Source organism: Phoca vitulina, unplaced genomic scaffold, assembly GCF_004348235.1.
Source record: "Phoca vitulina isolate PV1807 unplaced genomic scaffold, GSC_HSeal_1.0 scaffold3, whole genome shotgun sequence".
NCBI classification, from domain to species: Eukaryota; Metazoa; Chordata; class Mammalia; order Carnivora; family Phocidae; genus Phoca; species Phoca vitulina.
In genome coordinates, this window is record NW_022589706.1 from 50,147,630 (window position 1) to 50,174,438 (window position 26,809).

Consider the following 26,809-nt stretch of genomic DNA (forward strand, 5'->3'; position numbering starts at 1 on the left):
TCATGGAACACTACATCAAAAACTAATGATGTAATGTATGGTGATTAACATAACATAATAAAATAAAATTTAAAAAAAGGTCAAGAAAAGGAAAGAGAATTTGGTCATGAAATCAAAGACTTTCAGATAGTTCAATTTTATAATAAGATTCAGGTAGTGGTGTTACATTTCTAATTCCACAAACATTTCACTGAAAAATGAGTAAACTGGATGAAGGCCATCAACTTCCCATGTCCTTAGGTAAGGAGTGATGCTGAGGCTGGATCCACAGTAAGAGCCAAGGAGAATTAGTGGTCTTCCAAAACAAAATGGATGGGTAAATCATTTTACACAATTTCAACTATCTGTAGTTTCTCTAGCAAGGTACAAAACTACAAAATTCTGCACCAAAATTAAGTTAAAATATTCTGAGTATGTGCACAATAATAGTGATATTGTGAATAGCCTTCTTTATGTTCTTGTGTCCATGCCCAATGTTTGAAACACAGTTAAGCTCAATAATTTTTGGAAGGGGATGACTTTTGATTTAGAATAATAATTTTCAATAAATACCCATACAGTTTTATTTTTATTTTATTTATTTTTTGCCAGTTTTTCTGTTGGCATGACATATTTCTAACTCTTAAACAGGCAGTAAATCCCTTAAAAGCAGATTTTGATCTGAGAAGCTAAGTTGTGAAAAGTCATTTTGTCGCAGGAGGAAGGGAATCTTACATCACAACTTCTTTCTGGAATAAACTTGAGGAGTCCCATCTATGAGGCATGCCAGCTTGAGGCCCCAGATACAACTACTCCTTTTTTTCCTTTGTGCCTATTTTTGCAAACTTCCGGTAACAAAACAGACAACACTGTGTGGTGACAAATATAGCAGTTGCCACACAGGCCAGCAGGAACCCAATCACATCCAAAGAGTGGTACTGGAACCAGGTGAGGTTGTGGGAGGCTGGCCTGAGGTGTTTTGCTCCTTTGTGGCGCATGACAAACTCGATCCAGAAGACTGCTCTATCCAAGGGCTTTACAGGCTGATCGTGGTGAATTCTTGATAATTTCATAGCATTCTCTTTGTATCTAAAGGAGAAACATAAAGATACTGATATTGAAAGGAAGCTAATTTGCCTAATCATATAATTCCCATGAAAGGTTTTTGAAAAGTGCCATACAAATGATTCAAAATAAATGCCATAGAATTACAGAAGTAGTGTGTTTTTTATTTGGGTCCGCATAGGAGATTGGGCTTTTAAATTGGAATTTTCCCATCAACAAATATTTTAAAAAGTGAAAATGGAAGTTTAGTTAGGATAGTTTTATCTTTTCTTTTCTTTTTTTTTTTTTTAAAGATTTTATTTATTTATTTGAGAGAGAGAATGAGAGAGAGAAAGAGCACAAGAGGGGGGAGCAGGAGAGGGAGAAGCAGACTCCCTGCTGAGCAGGTAGCCCGATGCGGGACTCAATCCCGGGACTCCAGGATCATGACCTGAGCCGAAGGCAGTCGCTTAACCAACTGAGCCACCCAGGCGCCCCAGTTTTATCTTTTCTAACAGAGAAAATGATATGGGCCATTGTAACAGCTAAAAATGAGATGGTGGGAATGCACTTATAGAATGATCCTCATGAAGCAGTAAAGGGAATTATGTCATGGTGAGTAAAATGCCACCTCACTGGTCCCCGTGTCTCCACTCTTCTACCTTCTACTCTTTATTTTCCATCATGTAGCCAGTCTGATTTTTGAAACAGATATCAGATCATGACACTTCCCTGCTCAAAATTTCTGTCTGGCTTCTCATTACATTTAGAATAAAATCCAAATATGAATTTTGGACTATAGGATCTTACAGATACAGATGCCTAGCAACCTCTTCTCCTGTCACTTTGTCCCATGTACACTCTGTTGTAGGCACAGAGGTCTGCTAGCAGTTCACTGAAGTTGCCGAACATGTCCTCACCTCAGCATCTTTGCACTTTCTGTCCCCTCTGTCTCTCTGCTGGACACTATTCCCAGCAAAACCCCAAGGCTGTTCCTACCTCTTGACCCAGCTTCGTGTTCCATCTCAGAGAGGCTTTTCTGGGCACACTATCAAAGCACCCTTGGACATTTGTTCTGTGTGTGTGTGTGTGTGTGTGTGTGTGTGTGTGTGTGTGTGTTGCTATTTGAAACCTAGAATTTGAAAACATGTCATATTTTCCAGAAAAACATTTAAATATATTATATAAGAAAAATGCACATAGTCTTAACTGAATAGCTCATAAATTCAAAATTAGCTAAAAAATTCACCTTTAGCTAAATTAGCTAAAATATTATTGTGAAGTGGATGCAATAATATACCTACTACTAAGATATTTTCTTTTTCTTTCTTGCCTATTTTAAAGTATTTTTATTATTTGATTGTTCTATCATTTTCTTCTCGATAATACATTTTTCAGCATTTCTTTAGATGATACCCTCCTAATATAATATTAATGCTATAGTAGTAATAAATACTGAATTCATGGTTGCTGTGCTAGGCACTACAAATTCCCTCACATTGTTTTCCTCTGTAATATAGAAAATTTCAATATTTATCTTATCATATTTAAAAAGTTTTATCTTCAATAGGACACAATCAAGAAAGTGAAAAATCAAGTCAGCCAGAATGGAAGAAAATATTAACAAATCATATATCTGATTATTTATTGTATTCATAACACATAACAAATTCTTTAATAAGGTGAGACAATCAAATTTAAAAATTATCAGAGAATTGGAATAGACATTTCTCTAAAGAGGATATATGAATGGCAATTAGTATATGAAAAGATGCTTAATAACTTTGGCTATGGGGGAAATGAAAATCAAGACCAGAAGGAGGGACCACTTCACACCCACTAGGATGTCCGTAATAAAACAGATGATAACAAGTGTTGGTAATGATGTGGAGAACTTGGATCTCCCATACTCAGCAGATGGAAATGTAAAATGGTGCATGCATCTCATTTGGACATCAATTTGGCAGTTCCTCACAGAGTTAACATATGATCACCAACTCTACTCCTAGATGTCTATCCAAAAGAAATGAAAAATTTTGTTCACACAATAACATATGTAGCAATATTTGTAATTCCTAAATGTGGAAATAACCAAAATATTCATGAACTGATAAATGAATAAATAGATTGTAGCATATCCATACCATAGAATATTATTCAGCAATACAAAACTACCACATGAATGAAACTCAAAAACATGCCAAGTGAAAGAAACCACATGCAAAAGACCATAAATTGTATGATTCCATTTGTATGAAATATCCAGAATACAGCAATTTGTAAAGATGGAAAGTAGATTGTTTACTTAAGGCAAGAGGAATGAGAAATGACTTTTAAGTCATATGTGATTCCTTTTTGGGCAAATGAAAATGTCCCAAACTTAGATTATAGTGATGGTTTCATAATTCCATAACATTTTTATACTTTAAGTTTTATGGTACATAAATTACATATTATAAAATATATTAAAATAAGAATAAAAATTAATTTTTGGCCAAAAAGAGATTTTTGGTTTTAGAAATTTTTGGTACTGAATTGAAAGTTATTTTACATAACTGCAAATTCTTCATTCTTTCATTTTATGGATTCTATTATATCTTTAAAAATGTTTTCTTACAATTACCTGTATGACTTTTGCATTTGTTCATGTGGAAAATTGTTGCAGCAATTGGTTACCCATTAAATCAATGGGGTTAAAATGCAACTTTGAAATAAATGTCTGGTTGAAAATAAAAGTAGATTTAAGATCAGTTAAATCATATTAAAATTTCAAAATTAGCCTCTTAAATATAGGATGAAACTCATGGTCACCATTGACAGAAGAACCTATCTATAAATACTATTAATGAAAAAAATTATAATACTCACGAAGCATCATCAATGACCATCCTCAATGCATTGAGCAAATCTGTACTAGACAGTGTGTGGAAATCCAGACTGACAGCTGCTCCCTTGGCCTTCATGTGAGCAATGTTATCAGGTTGATCCGCAAACAAAGGAATGCCCACCATGGGGATCCCGTGGTGGATCGCCTCATAGATGCCATTGGCTCCACCATGAGTTACAAAGGCTTTGGTTTTTGGATGACCTAGGATTGGATGAATCTCAGCACATTATTGATTATAAGTCTTAGAAATAAAATGAGAGTTGGGCAACATAAGGCATATAGTATTATACACATGAAACAGCATTAAAATGTCTTTCAGATCTCAGAGCAAGAAGCACATAAATCTGCTGGAGAGGTAAATGAAGATTGGTGTGGTACTTGTAACTTGAAAAATGAATACAAGATGGCTGGACAGACAAATTAAAAGGGAACATTCTGGATAAAGAATAGCATGTGCAAAAAAAAAAAAAAGGAGGTGGCATATTAGAACATATTCTCTTAAACAGTAAAGTCACTGAGTTTAACATGTAGGGTGTCAAGGTAGCAGGAAGTGTGATAATGGTGGTTCAAATCAGGGAAAGGAAAGACTGCACTTTATCATGAAATGTGTTGTGACTTCATGAAAATGATTATGGTGTTTTCCTAGAGAACATGTAGAGTCACTGATAATTAAAGAGGGGCTTTTATTTTTCAGTGACACTGAATACCCATGCAGAATGAGAAAGGATAGGAATAAGGTGGGAGAATTAAGAGACAGAGTGATGATCCAGGTAATTATTAAAATATTATTGGGGGGGGGGCAAAATGGTGGGAGTAGGGAACCTCATTTCATCTTGTCCCTGAATTTAGCTAGAAAACTATCAAATTATTCTGAACACCTATGAATTCAACCTGAGATACAAGAAAAGAATTGCTGGAATTCTACAAATAGAAAAGTGACCACTTTTTGCAAGGTAGGAGGTGCAGAAAAATGAATCTGAGGGTATATTTGGAAAATAAATGGCGGGGGGAGGGAGCCTCCATAAGCTGGCTACCAAAAATTGATATAGCCCCAGAGTGCAAACTCAGACCCTTTTGAAGTCTGCTCCAGGGAGAGACATTCCTGCCTGAAAGGTACTCAGGTGGTGAGGTGGGGCAGAATCCTAGGTGAGACAGTGTGGTCTCAGGATCCCTGGGGTCACAGAAAGAATGGGGTGCCTGAGCTGGCAGAATTCCCAAGCATTAGAGTAGAGAAGCCAGTTATGTTCAGTGAGACAGGAGGGGGCTCTCAGCTCGGTTTGCCATGAACCACATACTGCAGCATGATCGGGTGACCGCTCTCTGTGTGGGGGCCCTCCAAAGGGCAGAAACTGGTGACTCTCCACCTTCCCCCAGAAGGGGCGGTGCAGGAGGGTGCAGGACTGGGCAACTGCTCTGTGTGTGTGTGTGGGGGGGGGGTCCTGAAAAGGGCAGAAATGTGGTGACCCACCTTCCCCTGGGAGGATCAGTGCGGGTATGCACTGCAAGAGTCTGTAGAGTTTGGCACACACAGAAGTGAAGACTGCTTATCCCTGAAGGTTTACAGAAGAGAGGGGACTGCAATCTTTCAGCTTCAGGGCTGGAGATTGGGGTGCAGCCATTTTTATTTTCATCCTCTAAAGAGGCACAGAGGGCCTTCAGGGAACAAAAGCCACATAGAGCAATCAGAATCAGCTTACACTGAGCCCAGGCCCCTAGCAAGGGATGGTGCAAGTCTGCCCAGGCAAAGACACCTGATAATCAGCACAGCTGGTCCCTCCCTCAGAAGACCAGCTGAAACAAGAAGGGAACACCCAGTTTTGTGGAGCACACAGGACTGCAAAACTCCAACACTAGGGGAAAATAGTATATAGAAATTGAGGTTTTTTTCTCAAGATTCATTTATCTTTCAGTTTAAAATTTTCCTTTTCTTTTTTTCCTTTTCAACTGGTTTCTTATTTTATTTATTTTTTAAAGATTTTATTTATTTGAGAGAGAGAGAGAGAGAACAAGCAGTGGGGAGGAGCAGAGGGAGAGAGAGAAGCAGACTCCCTGCTGAGGAGGGGGCCAAATGTGGGGCTCGATCCCAGAACCTGGAGATCATGACCTGAGTTGAAGGCAGTTCCTTAACTGACTGAGCCAGAGAGGCATCTCAGCTGGTTTCTTATTTTATCAACTCTTTGTTTTTAAGTATTTTTTTAACTTTCCTTTTTAAATTTACATTTTATAGATCTATTCTTCATTTTTGGCTTTCTTTCACTATTTCAATTTTATTTTTGTATATATATAAGTTCTACTTCACAATTTTAGGATTTAGTGTCTTCTAATAAACAGACCAAAATATACCCAGGACCAAGTGGATCACCGTGTTTTGTCCACCTGGGAGATTATAATCTCTCTTTTGCCCCCTTTTTTCTGTTTCTTTTTTCATTTCTGAGCTCTTTGCATTTGTCTGGTGTGTTTCATTTGGGTCGTGGTTGATAGTTTTTATTTTGTTCTCTCATTCATCCATTCTTCTCTGGGTAAAATGACTAGAAGGAGGAAATCACAACAAAAGAAAGAACCAGAGGTAATACTCTCTGCCACAGATGTAGTCAATATGGATATAGGTAAAATGTCAGAGCTGGAATTCAGGATAATGATTATAAAGTTACTAAGTGGGCTTGAAAAAAGCATAAAACACTCTAGAGAATCTCTTAGTGCAAAAATAAAATCTAATCATGCTGAAATTAAAAATGCTTTAACTGAGATGCAGTCTAAAATGGCTGCTCTTACAGCTAAGGTAAATGAGGCAGAAGAGAGAGTAAGTAACATAGAAGACAAGATGATGGAAAGGAAGGAAGCTGGAGAAAAGCAAGAAAAACAACTAATGGACCATGCGGAGAGGCTTCGAGAAATCAGTGATACCATAAAGTGAAACAATATTAGAATTATTGGGGTCCCAGAGGAAGAGAAAGAGAAGGCCATGAGGTATATTTGAGCAAATCATAGCTGAGAACTTCCCTAATCTGGGGAAGGAAACAGGCATTCAAGTCCAGGAGGCACACAGAACCCCCCTCAAAATCAATAAAAATAGGTCAATTCTTCGACATATAACAATGAAACTTGCAAATCTCAGAGACAAAGAGAAAATCCTAAAAGCAGCTTGGGACAAGAGGTCCGTAATCTACAAGGGTAGAAATATTAGGCTCGCAGCAGTCCTATCCACAGAGACCTGGCAAGCCAGAAAGGACTGGCATGATATATTCAGGGTGCTAAATGAGAAAAATATGCAGCCAAGAATATTTTATCCAGCAAGGCTGTCATTGAAAATAGAAGGAGAAATAAAAAGCTTCCAGGACAAACAGAAACTAAAAGAATTTCTGATCACTACACCAGCCCTGCAAGTAATATTAAAGGGGATCCTTTAAGTGAAGAGAGAGTCCAAAAGTAACATAGATCAGAAAGGAACAGAGACAGTCCACAGAAACAGTGACTTCACAGGTAATACAATAGCACTAAACTCATAACTTTCAGTAGTTATTCTGAATGTAAATGGACTAAATGCCCCAATTGAAAGACACAGGGTATCAGATTGCATAAAAAAGCAAGAGCCATTGATATGCTGTCTGCAAGAGACATATTTTAGACCCAAAGACACTTCCAGATTGAAAGTGAGGGGGTGGAAAACCATTTATCATGCTAATGGACATCAAAAGAAAGCTAGGGTGGCAATCCTTACATTAGACAAATTAGATTTTAAACCAAGGACTGTAGGAAGGGATGAAGAGGGACACTATATCCCATACTTAAAGTGTCTATCCAACAAGATCTAACAATTATAAATATTTATGCTCCTAACTTGGGAGCAGCCATTTATATAAATAAATTAATAACCAAATTAAAGAAACACATTGATAATAATACAGTAATAGTAGGGGACTTCAATACCCCATTCACTGCAATGGACATGTAAGCAGAAGATCAACAAGGAAACAAGGGCTTTGAAAGACACACTGGACCAGATGGACTCCACAGATATATACAAAGCATTCCATCCTAAAAGAACAGAATACACATTCTTCTCAAGTGCACATGGAACATTCTCCAAAATAGATCACATACTGGGTCACAAATCAGGTTTCAACACATACCTAAAGATTAGGATTATCCCTTGCATATTTTCAGACCATGATTCTTTGAACTTGAACTCATTTACAAGAGGATATTTGGAAGGAACTCAAACACTTGGAGGTAAAAGAGCATCCTACTAAAGAATGAATGGGTCAACCAGGAAATTAAAGAAGAATTAAAACATTTCAGGGAAACAAATGAAAATGAAAACACAACTGTTCAAAACCTTTGGGATGCAGCAAAGGCCATCCTAAGAGGGAAGTATATAGCAATGCAACCCTTTTTCAAAAAAATTAGAAAAGTCTCAAATACACAAGCTAACCTTACACCTAAAGGAGCTGGAGAAAGGACACCAAATAAAGCTTAAACCAAGCAGGAGAAGAAAAATAATCAAGATCAGAGCACAAATCAATGAAATAGAAACCAAAAGAAGAGTAGAACAGATCAATGAAACTAGAAGCTTGTTCTTTCAAAGAATTAATTCGATCGATAAACCCCTAGCCAGACTTATACAAAAGAAAAGAGAAAGGACCCAAATTAATAAAATCATGAATGAAAGAGGAGATATCGTGACCAACAACAAGGAAATACAAATAATTTTAAGAACATATTATGAGCAACTCTATGCCAAAAAATTAGGCAATCTGGAAGAAATGGATGCATTCCTGGAAACTTATAAACTACCAAAACTGAAACAGGAAGAAATAGAAAACCTGAACAGACCCATAACCAGGAAAGAAATTGAAGTAGTAATGAAAAATCTCCCAACAAACAAAGAGTCCAGGGCCGGATGGCTTCCTAGGGGAATTCTACCAAACATTTAAAGAAGAACTAATACCTATTCTTCTGAAGCTGTTTCAAAAAATAGAAATGGAAGGAAAACTTCCAAACTTGTTCCATGAGGCCAGCATTACCTTGATCCCCAAACCAGACAAAGACCCCAACCAAAAAGGAGAATTACAGACCAATATCCCTGATGAACATGGATGCCAAAATTCTCACCAAGATACTAGCCAATAGGATCCAAAAGTACATTAAAAGGATTATGCACCATGACCAAGCGGGATTTATTCCTGGGCTGCAAGGGTGGTTCATCATTCACAAATCAATCAATGTAATACATCACATTAATAAAAGAAAGGAGAAGAACCATATATGATCCTCTCAAGTGATACAGAAAAAGCATTTGACAAAATACAGTATATTTCTTGATTAAAACTCTCCACAGTGTAGGGATAGAGGGAATATACCTCAATATCATAAAAGCTACCTATGAAAAGCCTACAGAGAATATCATTCTCAATGGGGGAAAAACCAAGAGCTTTTCCTCTAAGGTCAGGAATACGACAAGGATGCCCACTCTCACCATTTTTGTTCAACATAGTACTAGAAGTCCTACCCTCAGCAATCAGACAACAAAAAGAAATAAAAACGCATTCAAATTGGCAAAGAAGAAGTCAAACTCTCACTCTTCGCAGATGACATGATACTTTATGTGGAAAACCCAAAACACTCTGCCCCAAAATTGCTAGAACTCATACAGGAATTCAGCAACATGGCAGGATATAAAATCAATGCACAGAAATCCGTTGCATTTGTATACACTAACAATGAGATAGAAGAAAGAGAAATTAAGGAGTTGATCCTATTTACAATTGCACTCAAAACCATAAGATACCTAGGAATAAACTTAACCAAAGAAATAAAGGATCTGTACTCTAAAAATTACAGAAGACTTATGAAAGAAATTGAGGAAGACACAAAGAAATGAAAAAATATTCCATGCTCATGGATTGGAAGAATAAATATTGTTAAAATGTCTATGCTACCCAGAGCAATCTACACTTTCAATGAAATCCCTATCAAAATATCATCAACATTTTTCACAGAGCTGGAACAAATAATCCTAAAATTTGTATGGATCCAGAAAAGACCCCGAATAGCCAAAGGAATGTTGAAAAAGAAAACCAAAGTTGGTGACATCACAATTCTGGACTTCAAGCTATATTACAAAGCTGTAATGATCAAGGGAGTGTGGTATTGGCACAAAAACAGATACATAGGTCAATGGAACAGAATAGAGAGCCCAGAAATGGCCCCTCAACTCTATGGTCAACTAATCTTCGACAAAGCAGGAAAGAATACCCAATGGAAAAAGGACAGTCTCTTCAATAAATGGTGCTGGGAAAATTGGACAGCCACATGTTGAAGAATGAAGCTGGATTATTTTCTTACACCATGCACAAAGATAAACTCAAAATGGATGAAAGACCTAAATGTGAGACAGGAATCCATCAAAATTCTAGAGGAGAATACAAGCAGCAACCTCTTCAACCTTGGTCACAGCAACTTCTTGCTAGACATGTCTCCAAAGGCAAGGGAAACAAAGCAAAAATGAACTATTGGGACTTCATCAAGATAAAAAGGTTCTGCACAGCAAAGGAAACAGTCAATAAAACTAAAAGGTAACCTATGGAATAAGAGAAGAAATTTGCAAATGACATATAAGATAAAAGGCTAGTATCCAAGATCTATAAAGAACTTATCAATCCCAACACCCAAAAAACAAGAAATGGGCAGAAGACATGAACAGACATTTCTGCAAAGAAGACATACAAATGGCCAATAGACACATGAAAAAATTCTCAACATCCCTTGGCATCAGGGAAATACAAATCAAAACCACAATGAGATACCACCTCACACCAGTCAGAATGGCTAAAATTAACAAGACAGGGGACAAATGTTGGTGAGGATGTGGAGAAAGGGGAACCCTCTTACACTGTTGGTGAGAATTCAAGCTGGTGCAGCCACTCTGGAAAATAGTATGGAGGTTCCTCAAGAAGTTAAAAATAGAGCTTCCCTATGACCCAGCAATTGCACTACTAGGTATTTACCCCAAAGATACAAATATATTGATCTGAAGGAGTACCCGCACCTCAGTGTTTATAGCAGCAATATCCACAGTAGCCAAACTGTGGAAAGAGCTGAGATATCCGTGGACAGATGAATGGATAAAGAAGATGTGGTATGTATATATACAATGGAATATTACTCAGCCATCAGAAAGGATGCATACTTGCCATTTACAATGACATGGATGGAACTGGAGGGTATTATGCTGAATGAAATAAGTCAACCAGAGAAAGACAATTATCTTATGGTTCCACTCATATGGCAAATATAAGAAACAGCACAGAGGATCATAAGGAAAGGGAGGAAAAACAGAATGGAAAAAAATCAGAGAGGGAGAAAAACCATGAAAGACTCTTAAATATAGGAAACAAACTCAGGGTTGCTGGAGGGGAGGTGTGTGGGAGGATGGGGTAACTGGGTGATGGGCATTAAGGAGGGCACTGGATGTGATGAGCACTGGGTGTTATATGCAACTGATAAATTATTGAACATTACATCCAAAACTAATGATGTACTATATATTGGCTATTTGAATTTAAATTAAAAAATAAAAAAATTACCTTTGAGAAGTAATTACACCTGAAATAAAGATACTTTGATTCTGGCCATAAGGAATGTGACTGTATATAATAACATGCTGTATCTTATCTTTTTCCCCCTAGGACTGCAAAATAAATGTAAGGAAGTTAAGTTTGGTTTTTGAGTTTTTCAATAATAAATGTTCAATCAATTTCCTTCTTGGAAACTCTTATCATTTTGTTTAGAGTTACTTTCAATTCAGTGTTTTCCAGATTCTTACCAAGAAGGTCATTCTGGGGGATCCACTTATATAGCCGAGTATTTGGCCCTAAGGTGTCTGGTTTCTTGCCATCAAATCTCCATAGAACCTGTTAAGAAAATACCTTATTTCATGAGTTGAACTTTGAAGTTATAGCATGTAGGAATTTTAAAGAAATTAAGAGATAATCTAGTTAGACCCCTTTCATTGACTGGTAAGTAATAAGGACAAAAGATATTAAAAATAAGACTACTAAAACACTGGTATAATAAAATACCCACATTTTTGTTCCTTATTTTTATATTTAACCAAGTATGATTGTAATCATGATGGTTCACACATAGAGATTAGACAAATGAGATTATCAGTGACAAATACAAGTATTTAAAACATTTTTAAGCAGTTATTATAATTCTAGTGCAAACAAGTAGGAAATTACTAAGATCTACACATTTGTTTTGTTTTATCTATCATAATTGCTTTCATCTTCCAATGTCATATTAACCTATTTATTCCTTTTTAAATGTTACAGAAGGAGTTCACTTATATCTACTTGTTCCATACATTATTTTATTAGAGTTTTATGTTTTTAGATATACAAAAAAGCTAAGTATGCAATCTGCTGCTTGTGAGACATAAATAATTCTGCTTATTAGTAATTTATTAATACAAATAATTTCTACTTAGTACATTTAATTTCTTTTACATTACTAATTATTAGGCACTACTTCCAAGAAAAAGGTAATTTTTTCCATGAATCCAGATTATTATTACTATTTCTTGGTTTGGAAGTTTTTTAAATGTTACAAAGAAGAGCCTGTTGGCACTTCAGAAATAACAGTGTAGCTGCTGAAAAAAATCCAAAACTGTGATGATGCTAAATTTTATTCAACTGATTGTTAACACTTCAGTGATGCACTACAAAGCATTGACAGCATTGATTAATATGAGATCTATACCCAAGCAATTTCCATTCCCAGTACCAAAATAGATTGATTTTAGAATTCCCCAGCAATCCTCATAAACTGGATTATAGTTTTCATTGGTTAACACATATTTGCTATGTTTCAAGTAACTTTAGATATTAAGCGAACATTAGCATAAAGAGAAACTATATCAGTAAACTAAAAAGTAGTTCACAAATACCCAAATACTCCAGGTTTTTTTCTATATATTGGAAAGCAATTTACTACTATATTTTATGTAGAAAAAGGCATCTGAAACTTTCCCTTGCTAGGCTTGTTTCTGGTTGACTCCTTAATATATTTCCATTTCCTTCCTTAATCAGGAGGAGTTAGTATTCTGATAAGTTAAAGTCCTTTTCGAACCACATATTAGTAAGCACAGGGTCACCTTGAGGGGTAGACCCATCTCCCCCTTTTTCATTTATCTTACTCTTTTACTCTTAATAGGGCCCACTCCACCAGTCATGTCAGTTTTTCTCTTTCTCTAAATAATCTAGGCTGGATGAATGCCTAGACATAGCTTGGTGAACCCTGGCCATCCTCTCTCTGAACAGCATATTGAATAGGCTTATCTCAAAAATTTAGGGGAAGGAAAAGAAACCTGGATTATCCAGCAAGCATAAACTGCATGATGCTTTTCAGATTTTTATCAGTTCCTGCTTAACATAACTATTGAAATTTAACTCCTTTCTGAGAACATCTATGAGGTATTCAGTGCCCTTGGAAATCCTGTAAGGAAAAGGAGTGAATGACAGGACAGAATTTGGTGATTTCTGTATCTGCCCATGATACATTATAATAGCAAACTTTACGCTGTACCTCCTAAATATATACCTCCTAAATATATTTCTTTCTGATCTCAATGTTAATACCAAAGTTATTGTCAAAACAGCTTCTGTACTACTTTAGCATCTGCTGTGACAGGCGGGGATACTCACCACTATACTAATGAGGATAGCATCTGCTGTGTATATTTTGCTCATATCTGAGATAAATTGGAGCTATCATCATGGTTTCCATGTCATGAAGGAAAGGGTAATCAAACCCTTTTCACAGTTTAACAGACTTATTAAGTAGTTGTATACGATTAAGTTACTTTATCTAACCTTTTGTGGAATCTGGGCAAGGGCTGATGCAATCACATTGGCTCTTTCCTCTGGCATGTTATTGACCATTGACCCTAGACTAAACACCACAATACCGTTTTCTCCAGAGCTCTGGACAAACTCTTCCATTTCCTGTGAAGAAAGAATTTGCTCCATCACAAAAGAGGAACAGCATAGCAAACACTATTGAAAGAATTTCTATAGGGGCGCCTGGGTGGCTCAGTCAGTTAAGTATCTGACTCTTGATTTCATCTCAGGTCATGATCTCAGGGTTGTGAAATTGAGCCCTGAGTCTGGCTCTACACTCAGTGGGGAATCTGCTGGGTATTCTCTCTCTCCCTCTGCTCCACTCCCCCCAACGCCCCTACTCTATCTCAAATAAATAAATCTTTTTTAAAAAAGAGAATTTCTACAAACAGCTAAAGAGAGATACCAAATATTATCAGGAGTTATTAGAGTAATGCCTGTTTTTATCTTTAAATTGTGATAAAATACACACAAAAATTACCATTTTAACTATTCCTGGGTATGCAGTTCAATAATGGGTATATTTACACTGTTGGGTAACCAATCACCGGAACTTTTTCATCTTGCTAAACTGGAACTCTGTACCCATTATATAACAATTCCCCATACCCTCTTTCACATCTTTAGCAACCATCATTATACTTTGTATTTCTATGAATTTGACTAATCTGCATACCTCATATCAGTGGAATCATACAGTATTTGTCTTTTTGTGATTACCCCTTTCACTTTGCATAATGTCCTAAAGTTTTCCACGTTGGAGTATGTGTTAGAATTTTCTTCTATTTTATAACTAATATTCCATTGTGTGTAAATACATTTTGTTTATGGATTTATTTGTTGATGGACACTTGTATTAGACTGAATAGAACTTTTGCTAGTTTTACCTCAGGATTTAGACCTTGAGAAATTTACCATATACACCTAAACATTTTGTAATCAAAATTGATATTAGGTTAACCACCAAATAAGATCTTAGTTTCATCTTATTACCAATAAGAAGGTAGACAAACAAGATGTTGAAGAGACCATAAAATCATTCAGTAAGGGATGCTTGTTTTTCAATTATGTCTTAAAGTTACAATATCAACTTAAAATATATTACATTATTGCTTTCTTTCAAAAAAAAAGAAAGCATACAGAACTCTTTTGTAATTTTATATTGTGGATGTTTTTCAGATATAAGTGGTAGAAATTATTTGGTCCTTATTAAATATGCAGAATTTATGGTCCTTATTATATACACAGTGTAGTTTTCTCTGCGCTCATTTTGTCAGTCAGCTATAATATTGAGAACCATGTTCCCCCGATCTTTACTGAGATTTTGTCCAGCCTTGGTGTGTGGCAGAAAACACATGTTCTCATAGGCTAAGCAAACCCTTTAATGCTCTAAGTTGTCAAACCTTGGGATCTCAAATGAATTGTGTAAATGTTGGAGTGACAGCAAGTAAACATTGGATTTGCCTGCAGATATTGTTGGGACACGCAAACATTGTTGAGGAATGGTGTTTTTAAGCTAGAATACTGGTGAAATGCCTCAGAGAAAATAAAACAAAAGAAACAGGAATCAGTTACCTTAGGCAGGGGTTTGGCAGGTTTGCAGTGGAGTCCTCCAACAAATTCAAAATTTGGTAGGAGTGGGCGAGGAAATTCAAAATCCCAGTAGGTTCGAATGAGCCATATTTGAGCCTTTCCCATTAACTCAAATAATGTAGTGGGTCTTCCTGAAGGGAAAAAACCAAACATCACATCAATAAGAGAAGGGATAAAAACCATATGATCATTTCCATGTATGCAGAAAAAGCATTTGACAAAGTACACATCCATTCATGATAAAAACTCTCAACAAAGTTGGTTTAGAGTGAACATACTTCAACAAAATAAAGGCCTTATATGGAAACCCCACAGTGAACATCATACTCAATGGGGAACAACAGAGAGCTTTTCCCCTAAGGTCAGGAACAAGACAAGGATGTCCACTCTTACCACTTTTATTCAACATAGTATTAGAAGTCCTAGCTACAGCAGTCAGAGGAAAAAGAAATAAAAGTTATCCAAAAGCAAAACTTTCACGATTTGCAGATGACATGACTTACCAAAAAACTACTAGAACTGTTAAATTAATTCAGTAAAGTCACAGGATGCAAAATCAGTATACAGAAATCTGTTACATTTCTATATACTAATAATGAAGCAGAAGAAAAAGAAATTAAGAAAATAATCCCATTTGTAATTGCACCAAAAATAATAAAGTACCTAGGAATAAGGATATAAGAGGATATAAGGAAATGGAAAGGCATTCTGTGCACATGAATTAGAAGAACAAATATTGAACTGTATATACTACCCAAAGCAATCTACACATTTAATGCAATCCCTATCAAAACACCAACAGCATTTTTCACAGAACTGGAACAAACTATCCTAAAATTTGTATAGAACCACAAAAAACTCCAAATAGCTAAAGCAATCTTGAAAAAGAAAAAATGGGAGCTATCACAATTCCAGACTTCAAGTTATACTACAAAGCTGTAATCAAGACAGTATGGTACTGGCACAAAAACAGACACATAGATCAATGGAACAGCATAGAAAACCCAGTTATATGGTCAATTAATCTTTGACAAAAGAGGAAAGAATATCCAATGGGAAAAAAGATAGTCTCTTCAACAAATGGTGTTGGGAAAATTGGGCAGCTACATGCAAAGGTATGAAACTGGACCACTTTCTTATACCATACACAAAAATAAATTCAAAATGGATTAAAAAACTAAATGTGAAACCTGAAACTATAAAAATCCTAGAAGAGAGCACAGGCAATAATGTCTCTGACATCAGCCATAGGAACATTTTTCTAGATATGTCTTCTGAGGCAAGGGAAATAAAAGCAAAAATAAACTATTGGGACTACATCAAAGTTAAAAAAAAACAAACACCTCTGCATAATGAAGGAAACAATCAATAAAACTAAAAGGCAACATACTGAGTGGGAGAAGATATTTGCAAATGACATTTGAGAAAGGGTTAGTACCCAAAATATATACAGAACTTATAGGGTGCCTGGGTGGCTCAGTCGTTAAGTGTCTGCCTTCGGCTCAGGTCATGATCTCAGGGTCCTGGGATCGAGCCCCTCATCGGGCTCCCTGCTTGGCAGGAAGTCTGCTTCTCCCTCTCCCACTCCCCCTGTTTGTGTTCCCTCTCTCGCTGTGTCTCTCTCTGTCAAATAAATAAATAAAATCTTAAAAAAAAGAACTTATACAACTCAATACCCCAAAACCAAATAATCCAATTTTAAAAAGGACAGAAGACATGAACAGACATTTCTCCAAAGAAGGCATACAGATGGCCAATAGACATATGAAAAGATGCTCCACATCACTCATCATCAGGGAAATGCAAATCAAAACTACAGTGAGATACCACCTCACATCTTTCAGAATGGCTAAAATCAAAGCCACAAGAAACAAGTGTGGAGGTTTCTCAAAAAGTTAAAAATAGATGTACCCTATGATTCAACAATTGCACTACTAGGTATTTACCCAAAGAATACAAAAATACTCATTCAAAGGGATACATGTACCCCAATGTTTATAGCAGCATTATCTACAATAGCCAAATTATGGAAACAGCCTAAGTGCCCACCAACTGATGAATGGCTAAAGAAGTGGTATATTTATACAATGAATATTACTCAGCCATAAAGAAGAATGAAATCTTGGGGCACTTGGCTGGCTCAGTTGGTTAAGCATCCAACTCTTGGTTTTGGCTCAGGTCATGATCTAGTGTTTGTGGGATGGAGCCTCAAGTGGGGCTATGCGCTCAGTGTGGAGTATGCTTCAGATTCTCTCTCCCTCTCTCTCCCACTCACTTTCTCTCTCTCTCTCTCAAATAAAGAAAATCTTTTTTAAAAAATGAAATCTTGCAATTTGCAATGACACAGACAGAGCTAGAGAGTATTATACTAAGTAAAATAAGTCAGTCAGAGAAAGACAAATACCATATGATTTCACTCATATGTGGAATTTAAGAAACCAAACAAACAAAACACAAAAAGAGAGACAAACCAAGAAATAGACTCTGAACTGTAGAGGACAAACTGAGGGTTACTGGAGGGTCAGTGGGTGGGGGGAATGGGTTAAATAGGTGATGGGGACTAAGGAGGACACTTGTGATGAGCACAGAGTGATGTCCAGAATTGTTGAATCACTATATTGTACACCTGAAACTAATATAACACTCTCTGTTAACTATACTGGAATTAAAATTAAAACTTAATAGAAAAATAAAAGTAAATAAATAAATAAGTAAAAAAAACCCACAACAAGCAACAGGTAGAGGAAATAAGAGTAATGTAATATGAATATACTAGGGAATTTTCTGAAAAGAGTTTGGAATAATTTAGTCAAAAATGTTCAAAAATATTTGTAGTTTGATAATAGAGCACATATATGATACAAACATGTATAATGATGCAAATATATATTTACACATTTATATATGTTGTTCATATGTATATTTGAAAGACAAAGTGTAAGACTCATTTCTAACATCACAATAGTACATTCACAATCATAAACAATTATTAAACCTAAGCTACTATCAAATTAAACATGCATTTGTTTACTTTAAAATGCTGCAGAAGTAGCAGATGCAAATGTAAACAATTATTTGAGCTCCCCAATCAATTAACCAATGGAAACACCTTTCCCTAGGGTACTCAGTCTCATTTCTATAATTTAGCAAGTTATTCCCTTGATCCTAGATTTTCCAAGAAAACTGAGGTTTTGAAGGTATGGTTTGATTCCTTGTACTTACCATTGCACTTGGTTCACATTAGGAGCTTAATAATATTTGTATATTAAATGATATTTGCAAATAACAGCTGGAATATTTTCATCAAGTATGGAAACAGGTATGTGCACTCTTAATTTTGGCTCACTTTTTCTTTAACGGAGTAACAGTTTTTAAAAAATGTGAACTATTAATGTGTATGTGCAACTTTCAGCAAGATTTTAGGCCTTTAAAACATGATTTATAAGCCCTGGTGAAAGAATTTGTAATCATTAGAAACTTCTTATTATAGGTTCCTGAGTCTGGGGTAGAGCCACCATTTAGTCCAATTATGAAGGACTCTTTCAGGTAATATGACAAAACACTTTAATTTTTAAATTAAAGAAGGGAAACAAGTGGAAATAATATCCTCAATACTCTATCGACAGTTATACTAGAAATACGTGGCTCCTCAATTAACATGTCTGCTTTCATCAAGATAGTGAAATTTCTGATGTCTTTTTTAAAAAAGATTTTATTTATCTATTTGACAGAGAGAGAGAGAGCACAAGCAGGGGAAGTGGCAGGCAGATCAAGAGGGAGAAGCAGGCTTCCTGTTGAACAGAGAGCCTGACGTGGGCCTCAATCCTAGGACTCTGGGATCATGACCTGAGTTGACGGCAGACGCTTAACCAACTGAGCCACCCAGGGACCCCTCTAATGCCTTTTTTAAAAAATGAAAAAAGTAAAGTAAAATCGATATGTAGGAAATAGGCACAGCAGAGAGGATTTTTAAGGCAGTGAAACTACTCTGATACAATAGTGATGTATACATATCATTAAAAATTTGTTAAAACCTTTTTTTTTTTCCGGATTTTATTTATTTGACAGAGAGAGACACAGTGAAAGAGGGAACACAAGCAAGGGGAGTGGGAGAGGGAGGAGCAGGCTTCCCGCGGAGCAGGGAGCCCGATGCGGGGCTCGATCCCAGGACCCTGAGATCATGACCTGAGCTGAAGGCAGACGCTTAATGGCTGAGCCACCCAGGCGCCCCCCAAAAATTTGTTAAAACCTATAGAATGTACAACACCAATAGTGAACTCTAATGTAAACTATGGACTTTGGATGATAATATGTGTCAATGTAGGTTCATCAGTTGTAACAAATGTACCACTCTGGTGGGGGATGTTTTATGCATGTGTGGGGACAAGGGTTATATGGGAAATCTTGACTCAATATGCTGTGACTTAAAATTATTCTAAAAAGTAAAGCATATCAGAAGTAATATTTTCACCCTGTATTTAATAAATAACAAAGAAAGGTTAAAACACTTTTTCCAGAAAAAAGTAAAAAAAAAATTTTTTAAGTATTACAAACAAACACACAAAGAATAAATATCTAATTGCTTCAAGAAATCCTTAGTGTTTTAATTTGTGGTTATTGACTTCCTGGAGTGTAATGTACTAAATAATGGACCACAGGGTTCTAACTGGCCCTGTCATATAAGTCTTTCCATAACATTTGTGAGGTTGAGAGATCATTTTATATTTTCATTTCATCATTGCACTTATAAAGGACAAATTTCTCTGATTTTATATTTATACAAACTCACCTTCCCAGGCACTAAAAATTAAAACTTCATGCTACCAATTAAAAACATGACTTACCTAGTACTTCGCTGTAAAACTCATCCCAACTCTTCTCACTAAATGATCGGAAACAAAAGTCAAAATAAAGCACATATATCATATTTTTTACTCTCTCCATGAATGTCATTTTACCACTTAATTCTGACATAATCATAGGCACGTAGGACGGAGGTAAAGGAAGTCCTCCACTATACTTTTCAACTCTATAGCCAGGAGAGAAGCGGAGACTGTACACTAAAGGTATTTTAAGTAGCTCAGCCAGCAGTTCACCACAGGGTCCAATGGCATCTGCAAGAATGACATCAAACTTTGATTCTTGTAGTTTTGTCATGAGTTTCCTGTTCAAAACTATATCTTTACAGAACTTTTGAATACAGTCAGAATATTCCCACAAGATTTCTTGCAGTTGTGAAAAATATCCCCAAAATGTATCTCTTGGCAAATTATATATCCATATGTGGATCAGTTTCCCGAACATATCCTCAAAATCCTTTCTCTGTAAAGATACAGGGTAAACCTCATATTTAATAGTAGATGATTTGCTCGGATCAACAAGAATGGAAGCTGAAGATGTCAGAACAGTCACTTCATGACCTCTCTGGATAAGTTCATCCAGGATTGTCTTTATATTGATCCAGTGGCTATATTCTGTGGGCCACACTAGCACATTTCCACAACTTCCAGAGCTGAAGTAACAGCTCAGCTGTAGCAGCAGAAGAACTGAAATCCATTTCATAGACATCCTAGTGGAATGCAGTGCTTCTTTTCAGACTCCTGTTTCCTTCTCCCATTGCTTGTACTTATATCCAAGGAGAAATCAATCAGTAAGTTAAAGTATAACTCCTACATTTCAAAGTAAACACATTGTATGAACAGTCAGAACATCTGAATGGCAAGTGGAAAAAGCCAAAGGTAGATGATTTCATTTGTATACAGATGTGTTTAATATTTGTTTGACGCTTGTAAGTTCCATCATCTAGCGAAGAGCCAATAACCGAGCATGTACAAGTCACCTGTCTTATGTAATTTATCTTGGAAGAATGTCAGGGACAGTGATGAGAGGTCACTGTCTGCAGTCTCCTGGACACAAGAATTAAAGTTATTATACAGGTGAATTTATTTCTTGGATATGATGGTTCAAGAAAATTTTTTTGTTTTGTTCATAAAAATTTGGTTGACATGTAATTCACATGCTATAAAATTGTCAGATTTAAAGTGTACAATTCAGTGGTTCATAGTATATTCCCAGAATTGTGCAACTACCATGATGATCAATTTTAGAGCACTTTTATCACCCCAAATGGAAACCTTTACCCTCTAATGAAACTGCGTTTTCTGCATCTCCCAGCCCTAGTCAACATTTTATCTACTTTTTGTCATATATATTATCTGTTCTCTTTGTGACTGGCTCCCTTAATTAGCATGATGTTTTATGTTAAAAATTTGTTTTCTGACTTTATTGAGATATCATTGATATAACAGTGTGCAGGTTTAAGGTGTACAGCATGATGACTTGATTCACTTATGTACTGTGAAATGGTGACACCACAAGATTAGTTACCACGTCCATCACCTCACATAATTTTTTTTTGTGGTGAGGACTTTTAAAAAATCTTTTTTTATTACTTTTTTATTAAAGCATAGTTCACACAAACATTTCATTAGTTTCAGGTTACAACATAGTGACTCAGCAAGTCTATCTGCTATGTTATGCTCACCACAAATGTAGATTCCGTTTGTCACTACACAACATTATTACAATAACTTTGACTATATTCCCTATGTTGTACCTTTTATCCTGTTGACATTCATTCCATAACTGGAAGACTGTATCTCCCACTCCCCTTCACCCATTTTGCTTTCCCTCTCTCCCTCTTTTTTTTTTTTTTAGCAACCATCAATTCTCTGTATTTATGAGTCTTTCTGCTTTTGTTTATTCGTTTTGTTTTTTAGATTCCACATATAAGTGAAATCATATGGTATTTGTCTTTGTCCCTCTGACTTACTTCATTTAGCATAATACTCTCTCAGTCTGTCCATGTTATCACAAATGGCAAGTTAACATTTTTTTTTTTTTAAGATTTTATTTATTTATTTGACAGAGAGATAGCGAGAGCAGGAACACAAGCAGGGGGAGTGGGAGAGGGAGAAGCAGGCTTCCTGCCGAGCAGGGAGCCTGATGTGGGACTCGATCCCAGGACCCTGGGATCATGACCTGAGCCGAAGGCAGACGCTTAACGACTGAGCCACCCAGGCGCCCCAACATTTTTTTTTTATGGTGGATTAATTTAGCATTGTCTACATATACTACATCTTCTTTATCCATTCATTTATTGATGGACATTTGGGTTGCTTCCATATGCTGGCTATTGCAAATAATGCTGCAGTAAACATAGGGTGTATATGTCTTTTTGAATTAGTGTTTTTGTTTTCTTTGGGTAAATGCCCAGTAGTGGAATTACTAGATCATATGGTATCTTTTTTTCTTTTTCTCTAGCTTTATTGTAATAATACAGTATATAATACATATAACATACAAAATATGTGGGGTTTTTTTTCATGTGCCCTCCTTTATTAACATATAATATATTATTTATTTCAGGGGTACAGGTCTGTGATTCATCAGTCTTACACAATACACAGCACTCACCACAACACATACCCTCCCTAGTGTCCATCACCCACCCCCCTCACCCAGTTTGTTTCTATTTTTACTTTTTTTTTTTTTTGAGGAACCTCCATACTGTTTTCTATAGTGGCTGCACCACCAACAGTGCACAGGGTTCCTTTTTCTCCATGTCTTTGCCAACCTTTGTTATTTCTTGTCCTTTTGATTCTAGCCATTCTAACAAGTGATATCTCAATGTGGTTTTGATTTGCATTTCCCTGATGATTAGTGATGTTGAGCATCTTTCCATGTGTCTGTAGGCCATCTATTTGTTGTCGTCGTCTTTTTCTCCTCCTCCTCCTTCTTCTTCCAGCTTTGTTCTTCTTTCTCAAGGTTGCTTTGCTTATTTGGTTCCATACAAATTTTGTGGTTCCATACAAATTTTAGTATTATTTCTTTGGGTTCTGTGAAAAATGCTATTGGTGTTTTGATAGAGATTGCATTGACTCTGTAGATTGTTTTGAGTAATATGGACATTTTAACAATATCACTTCTTCCAGTATGTGAGCATAGAATATTTTTCCATTTGGTCGTGTCATTTTTAATTTCTTTCATCAATGTTTCATAGTTTTGAGTAGGTCTTTCAGCTCCTTGGTTAAGTGTATTCCTAGTTTTTTTATTCTGGGAAACTTTTTATCTCTCTTTCCATTCTGAATGATATCCTTCCCAGGTAGAGTATTCTTGATTGTAGGTTTTTTTCCTTTCAGTACTTTGAATGTATCATGTGTTCCATGAGAAGGAGGTATTTGCAAAATGACCTCCAAAGGCCAGAGGAGCCATAAAACAGAAAAAAAGGCTGACAAACCCAGATGGACAATAAATGGTTTATTAAGGATACTTATGGACAGAAGTATGTCTTGGGTGTCTACAAATAGATCTCTGTAACCCCACTTCCTACAAGACCTACTTTTATAGCTCTAGTGGCTGGGGAGTATATGTTGATAGACCACTGGGGAGGAGATGTTAGAATTATAGTCATATCTCTAAAGCAGATCAAGGACATTATGCCCCAAGAGTGTATGTAAGGGTTGGTTAAACAAAAACTGTGACCAACTAACATAGTTGACTTATTAAAACACAGCTTTCTCACTAAGACTAAATTTCAAGGTCTCACCTAGCTATGTCCAGAAATCCAAAGTTATGTCATAAACTTTGCCCAGTCCCAACAAGTTTCATGCTTTACAAAGTTTTCCTTGAGATCATCAACCCAGGAGCCAACACCTTAGAATGATCTTCCCTTGACTTCCTTCTCAAATTGTAGTAAAATCCTGTCAAAATGCTGTTCTCCCTTCTTGTTATATCAAATAAACCTAGCTTTGCTTGATCAATTTTTAATTTATTTTTTGTATTTTTTTGAGGAGTTGGCTGTTGACTTATATATTAAAAAAATCTGAACTCCTAACAGAAATCCTTGAATAAAGTGAAAGAACCTGTAACTAGGCTTCTTGAATTTGTATGTCACTCTGTGTCCAATATAGTTGTTATTAAATTGACCCTTATTTCTTCTTGGCAATTTTTCATGAATGTTCTTTTGATATGTAGGCTTTCCTGATTGTGAAAGCTACATATGATAATAAAACTTAATTATGAGATTACATTTAATTGCTTTGTTAAAAGAAGGAAAGTGCTCTTGTTAAATCATCTATATGCACATAAGAACCCTCAAATTATTAACCACAACCTTTTCTGGTGTTTCAAATTCCCAATACCAACAGGCTCCCTAAATTTAAGCTTCAGCTAAGATTTATCTATTAATCTTTTTTTCCTGGTGATATTATTTTAATTGACTGAATGAGACAGATTTATGAAAATAATTTTCCTTTTCTTAAGGTTTTATATCCTTTTCCTTTCTGCCTTATACTCTGCTAATATCTGGCATGGTATATTAATTTCATTTCATATTAAGGAAATAACTTTTACCAACTTTCTGTACTTTGTTTCCTCCTATTTTTACTAAGAGTTCTAATGAAATTACAATGATGTGTATTAACATTATTTTTATACAAAATGATTAAATCTTGAATATAAAATTGATTCTGTTTCTGATCCTGGCCCAGATATTTTGAGGAACTAAAGCTATAATTTATAATGAATGTGACAAATTTTGCCTATAAACTATTTATTTTGGGTGGATTTTACTCCTTGAGAGTGTGATTTAATGGATAAGACATCTAATCAGTCTCTATATAAACTAATTGGAGTCCATGGCATAAAGTTATTGAAAACTTTCATTTATATTTCTCATTTGTGGTTTGTTTTGTAGGTTAATATTAAACAGGATATTTCCTCCCCAATATCTTACTTACTGTATTTGTGCTCAAGTCTAGCTAGTGATACTAGGCAATTTAAATGATTGAAATAAAATTATCTAATTTATGCACTACTGAATGAGTTTTAATGCACCAGAATGAATAATTCCTGAGGGAGGCTTATTTCCATGAATTGTATTATCAGGCTACAATGATCTGTGCTGTTTTGTGCTGTGAAATTCTTTATCTCATATGTATATGTCAGAAGGGATCCTTCTAGTTTAGATGACTGGTGAGACTGCTTAAAACTTCAAATTGATTTTAACATTTTTATCTTACCCTTTGGTTTCAAAAATGAATTCTTTTTGTTCAAAGGGATGCTAATAAAAATTGAAATCATAATAGCTAATATTTATTAAGCACTATGTTCTTGACACTGGGTAAGGCTTTACATGTTTAGTTGATTCTTATTATTCACAGTAGTTATGTTCTCAGAAAGAACATGTTAGCAAATACTGACTCACTGCTCCCAGGGGAAATACAGAGTTAGGGTCCTGCAAGCTTCTCACATTTTCATCAGTTGATAAACACATAACCTTGTTTCATGTGTTTTTCTGCTTAAAGACACCTTATTTAATATATATTGTTGATTCATTACCATTAAACTCATAGCCAGTAGTGCTGTTACTAATGGAACTGAATGAAGTTTAGCTAACAAACATATTTTCTCCCTGATGCACATCTGCTTGTCTCTTCAAAGGAACACTAGAAAACACTTCAGCATTGTTTTCAGGGGCCATTCTAAACAGTGAAATCACCAAGAAAAAGCATAAAAATGCAAAAAAATGTGTCATTAAATACACTAGGAAAGGGACACTTATTTACAGTATGAGATGCAACAACAAGGCAATACTCTGCCTCAACTGGGAACATGCCTATTGGGTGAATCAATTTTTTGCTGTTCTATGCATATCCATGAGTGACCATGAAAGTACCACAAGTATTGATTTTGAAGTTACAAATAAATTTTAGTCAGTAGACAAGTTTAAAAATATGGCATCTGCAAATAATGAAGAATGACTGTCTTAGAGATTTTTATTCTCACACCAATCCAATGAGATAGGTAAGTAAAACCCTTTTTTCCTTCCCATTTTTCTCTTTTTCTTGTACATCCATATTTTATAGGAAAGGTATTAGTGCCAGGATTGGGCTTTTTGTATATTTGCTGGCTATCATATCATGTATTAAAACACAAGATTCTTTTTATCTCTAACATAGATTTGGAATACTGTCACATATTTTCACTGTACTATAACATTATTAGTATGTAATACTTTTAAATAGTTTTTCACAATTTACTTGAATAAAATATGATTAGAGCTCCCATACTACCTCAGTCTTACTTATCATAGTATCATTTGTACTTTACTGAAAATAACTGCAAATACTGTTTAACATTTGTAGTTTTCATAGCTACCTAGTCTATAAGTCCCCAAGAGAAATGACTGCATCTATCTCATTCAATGTCTTTCAGTGCAGTGTGAAATCTGAATACACATTTGTTGAAAAAATTATCCCTTCTTACATGTTGGACAGTGAAAGACTGTTTTATAATGTCTGTATCCACATGATCTTCCATTTCTTTCATACTTTTCACAACT

At 35.6% G+C, this 26,809-nt stretch overlaps 1 protein-coding gene across 6 annotated transcripts; it reads right to left on the bottom strand.

Moving 5' to 3' along the window:
- Positions 1–107: 107 nt before the first annotated feature.
- LOC116628041 (UDP-glucuronosyltransferase 2B31-like) lies at positions 108–25,725 on the bottom strand. 6 transcript variants are annotated; one of them, XM_032398093.1, is made up of 7 exons: positions 25,718–25,725; positions 20,250–20,974; positions 15,388–15,536; positions 13,786–13,917; positions 11,736–11,823; positions 3,892–4,111; positions 108–1,068 (listed from the first exon to the last, which is right to left on the bottom strand). In XM_032398093.1, exons 1-7 carry the CDS (start codon positions 25,723–25,725, stop codon positions 789–791), a joined length of 1,602 nt encoding a protein of 533 aa, XP_032253984.1. In that variant the 3' UTR covers positions 108–788. The 6 variants fall into 6 exon arrangements, with proteins under 6 accessions (XP_032253984.1, XP_032254023.1, XP_032253991.1 ...); XM_032398132.1 differs by lacking the exon at positions 25,718–25,725 and having other exon boundaries at positions 20,250–20,301; positions 20,653–20,973; XM_032398100.1 differs by lacking the exon at positions 25,718–25,725 and having other exon boundaries at positions 20,250–20,993.
- Positions 25,726–26,809: the final 1,084 nt, after the last annotated feature.